Source organism: Nilaparvata lugens, chromosome 8 (genome assembly GCF_014356525.2).
Source record: "Nilaparvata lugens isolate BPH chromosome 8, ASM1435652v1, whole genome shotgun sequence".
NCBI lineage: Eukaryota > Metazoa > Arthropoda > Insecta > Hemiptera > Delphacidae > Nilaparvata > Nilaparvata lugens.
This window is the reverse complement of record NC_052511.1, coordinates 29,690,437-29,694,903: the sequence shown is the minus strand read 5'-3', so window position 1 is coordinate 29,694,903 and position 4,467 is coordinate 29,690,437. Positions and strand designations below refer to the sequence as shown.

General features: G+C 35.8%; 1 protein-coding gene across 1 annotated transcript in view; it reads left to right on the top strand.

Moving 5' to 3' along the window:
• Positions 1–1,333: 1,333 nt before the first annotated feature.
• LOC120352694 overlaps positions 1,334–4,467 on the top strand; it is a 6,568-nt gene continuing 3,434 nt past the window's right edge. The window contains exons 1-2 of the mRNA XM_039434465.1: positions 1,334–1,694; positions 2,604–2,778. Of these exons, the coding sequence (XP_039290399.1) occupies positions 1,401–1,694; positions 2,604–2,778 (469 nt within the window). The 5' untranslated portion in view covers positions 1,334–1,400. The remainder of the gene's footprint in view (positions 1,695–2,603; positions 2,779–4,467) is intronic.

Sequence of the window (4,467 nt, the reverse complement as noted above, 5' to 3'; positions counted from 1 at the left end):
GAAGACGCAATGCTGTTACAATGTAAAGCTTTCTCAGTTAGCTCGAACTGCTATAGTCTAACAATAACAATTATAACTTTTATGTAAATTCCTGATTATCTTGTACAAACCGTCTCAGGCTGTAAATTATCACATTTTATTTCCAACCTTGATTATTCATCCTACGCACCAACAGAAGAGGCTTTATTTTTGATTTCATCTATATTGCCTCTGCGTCATTTATATGTATTCAAAGTTCTTTCCATGTTCTTTAGGCTGAGTGGCAATCGAGGTGCGGATGTTGCTTATAATACAACAGGTAATACTAGAGGGTTAATAATTCCACCCAGATCATATTGCACTCTCTTTCAAAAGAGCTTCATTTTCTTGGGTCCTAAATTTTTCAATAGTCTGCCCATCGAGATGAAAAATTAAAATAATCTTAAATCTTTCAAATCTAAATTACACCTATGGTTGATGGATCATTCTCCGGTTGAGATTAATGAGCTTTTTGTTGTCATTCTTAGATGAATACCCTTGACTAGTGATGTGGGTTGGGCAAATGCCCAGTGGGCAGGACATTTATAAATGGGCATTTGCCCAAAGCAGTTTTAAATGCCCAAAATGTGGGCATTTATGGAAAAGTGTCTTTTTTTTACTTTTTACTATTTTTTATTGTTACTAGAGCTTCTAAAACATAATATAAACTATTAATTAAACGTAAATTTTTTGGATGAAATAAAAATGCCTTAATTTGCAGTTGTTCTGAGGGCATTTAAAATTAAGTGCTTAAATAAAATAATTTTAAAAGCAAAGGGTACTTTAATTTCTATGAATATGCCTTAATTTGTTTATTTGTTGATGTGTAGGCCTATAATATGTTTGATAAAAAAATGTTAAAAAAACAATACCCAAGTATTGTTAATAATAATTTAATTATCCTGTGCAATTGTCAATAACACTTAATGGCAATGGTGTATATCTAGCTTGAATAAAACATTTGAAGGATTGAGTTAGGACTGCAGACTGCTGTAGGAGTTTCATATGGTGTGAACAGTGAGTATTGAGTGCGGTTGATAGTCGAGGGGGGGGGGTCTGAGCAGCCATTGTGCTGTGATCTTTGAGTAGGAGTGGGGTGGGTGGGTGTGGTCTTGAGATTGGTGAGTCGTGAGTCATTCTAGCACCAGCCCTGAGCTCAGTTAGTTTAGTTGTGAAGTAGCAGTAGAAGTAGAAATGACTGTTGAGTGATTGAGTCTGAGATAACGTCACTTATTTATACTACTTATATTTTTAAGGGTTGGATTAAATCATTACAAAATGGTTAAAAAAAGGGACCTATTTGGAACTTTTTCAATTTGAAAGGGAAAGGAGTAACTTGTAAATATTGTAATAAGGACTATCAGCAGTCACATTGTAACAAAATGGAAAAGCACATAAAAAAGTGTTTCAAGTGCCCTCAGGATCTAAAGAAAGTGCTTCAGACAAGTACAGTTACAGTGGTTAAAAAACTTTTTCAAAAGAAACCTTCTTATGAACCTTTACTAATTGAAGTGGATGACAAATCTGCAGTACCAAACACAAGCTCAGCCTTTGAACCAAAATCAAATTCTTCTTCTGATGTCCTACAACGTTCGCAGCCTATATCGACCTCAAGTCCAAAAGGAAAAGGACCCCGAACTCCTTCGTTTTTTGACCACATGGATCTCCAAACTAATGTAAGTAAACATTATGAAAATGTACAAACATTACTAGGCCTAGGCCTGCTTCAAATTTTTAGACTATAATTTTTTTAAACCTTTTCAGATTGTAAAGTTTTTTAATATTTGAGGCCATAGGCCTAATTTTTTCAGCCTAATGGAACGCTATTAGACTATTTATTTACTTAGAATTAAACTTAGTTTACAACATCAAATCTTAATAAATTACAGTTTTATCAAAAGAAGGCATATGTTACTAAACTACCAGATAAGTTAGGCTAGGTCTGTCAATATCTGCCAGATATCAACAAGCCTAGCCTAACTGAGGTTCTATTAAAATTGATGATCCGATACCAGGTAGAGATGACAGCCTAGAAGAAAGTAAAAATTTAAAAAAACCTTTGTTTGGAAATAAAAATTGTTATTATTACGGTAAAAATTCTACCCATAGCGTAACTTGAATAGCAGTTAGCATAAAAAATAGGTTAGGTATATTATGACACTTTGTAACTTTGTACGTCTTTTATGAACATATGAACTGAAGCATAAAGATGGTAAATAGGCCTCTATTTGATGGATTTTACCTGGTTGGCACATAGCAGTAATAGACTAACTCCTTCATAGACCACGCCTATTTTGTTTCTACAAGAGATAGATGTAGTATGTAACTTATCTGGTTCAAAAAGCATATAGGTCTACCTACGGTAGTTATGTCTAGACAAATGTACACAATACTTTAAGGCAGTATGTCTTACTTCTTATTAAGAATAATTTTTTTAATGAAACAGCATAGCATCATAGCCTAACCAACGTCCCAGGACATTGTCACTGGTTCTAACTATAAGCCATAGATTTAGGACTACTTTCGGTGTAAGTTTTATTCATTGTTACGCCGTTGACAGTATATTGTGCTGTTTGCTGTTTCAGGAGATGCTGAACCAGAGCCTTGCCAAGGCCATATTCGTTAGTGGATCTCCTTTGCCCATGGTTGACCACCCACTTTGGATAGATTTTTTAAACAAAATCAGGCCTTCCTTCAAGTTACCGTCAAGATATCGGCTATCTTCTAGTCTGTTGGATGCGCAGTACACAGAAATGCAAGGTAACATAAATAAGCAACTAGAAGAAGCAAAGCACCTACACCTGCAGTGTGACGGATGGAGCAACCTTAGAAATGAATCAATCATCAACTTCATAATTTGTAAACCACAACCAATGTTTGTGGATTTTGTAATGTCTAAAAGCATCAGTCACACTGGTGAGTACCTTTCTCAGCTTATCATAAATGTAATGGAGAAACATGGACCAGAAAAATTTCTGGTGGTGATTGGTGATAATGCTGCAAATATGAAAGCTGCACTGAACTTGGTGAAAGATAGATTTCCCCATGTTGTTCCTCTTGGATGTCTAGCACACCTGCTACATTTATTGTGCTCAGACATTTTAAGCTGCCAAACAATGAAAACTTTCACAGCAATTGCAGTTGATGTTGTCAAAACAGTAAAACACAGCCATGTTTTATTAGCATTGTTCAATGAAATATCAGCTGAAAAAAAGGCATTCAAGGATAGGGTTTCACTAAAGTTGCCAGGAAAGACTAGATGGGGGAGCCATTTGTTCTGTTTTGAAAGTTTGAAGTCAAACAAAGTTGTCCTACAAACATTAGTTGTTAATGAAAAGGCTCAACAATATCTAATGCCAGAGTTGATGAATCCAATCGTTCATTTGATCACAACTTTCGAGTCCAATGAACCTCAAGTTCATAGAATAGCTAAAATGTTCAATAACCTGGAGGCAGTTCTTATTGAGAAGTTACCGTTATCACCCCTACAATCAGCAGAAGAAAAGGCAATCTTGTCCAAATTCAAAGAGAGGAAGACATTTGGTGTATCATCTTTGCACCTTGCGGCGAACCAGCTTGACCCAGCTGTGCAAGGTAGTGATCTCGAGCCTGATGACATTCTGGAAGCAATAAGCTTTATTTGCGACACAGCTAGAAACACAGGATTGAATGTTATACAAGTTAGAGAAAACTTGGCCGATTACAGGGACAAACAGGGAATTTGGTCCAGACAATTTGTGTGGGAAGGAGTTGGGGTTAAAGAAGACAATACTTATCTTGTATATCCTTTATTGTGGTGGCGCGGTTTGAGGGGTACTTGTACACTGGCAGAAGTTGCAGTAAAAATTCTTGGGGCACCTGTTACATCTGCTGCCACAGAGCGTACATTCAACACTTTTGGCTGGATTCACAGTAAAAAACGAAACAGGCTTACATCTGAGAGGGCTGCTAAGTTGACTTATATAGCCTACAATTGGAAGCTGATGAATGGACCATCTAATTGTAAACCCAACAAAACAACTAATGAGACTCATCAGAGTAAACCAGAACAAGGAGAAGAAACCCCAACACCCAGTCAAGAACGTATTATAGGCCTGGAAGAAGATTCAGAATCAGAACTTTCAGAAGAATCTGAGCCAGAGCTAATTCAAAGTTCATCAGAAACATGTGATGAAGAGGATTCAGAAGAAAGTGATTAAGACATCCAAAAGCACAGCCATTTATTATTTAATTCCGTTATTCCGTATTTAAATATAATTATGTAACCTAATTTGTTACTCAGTTAATGTAATACCAAGTTTTCATGAAATAATGCGTATAATTGTGTGGTGTTTCTTTTCATAAATAAACGAGTCCACCATGGTTTGTAATGTTATTTATTTTATCTACGGGTGAACCATAATATTCCTTTTACGTAATCACAATTTGAATTGAAAAGGCTATCATTAA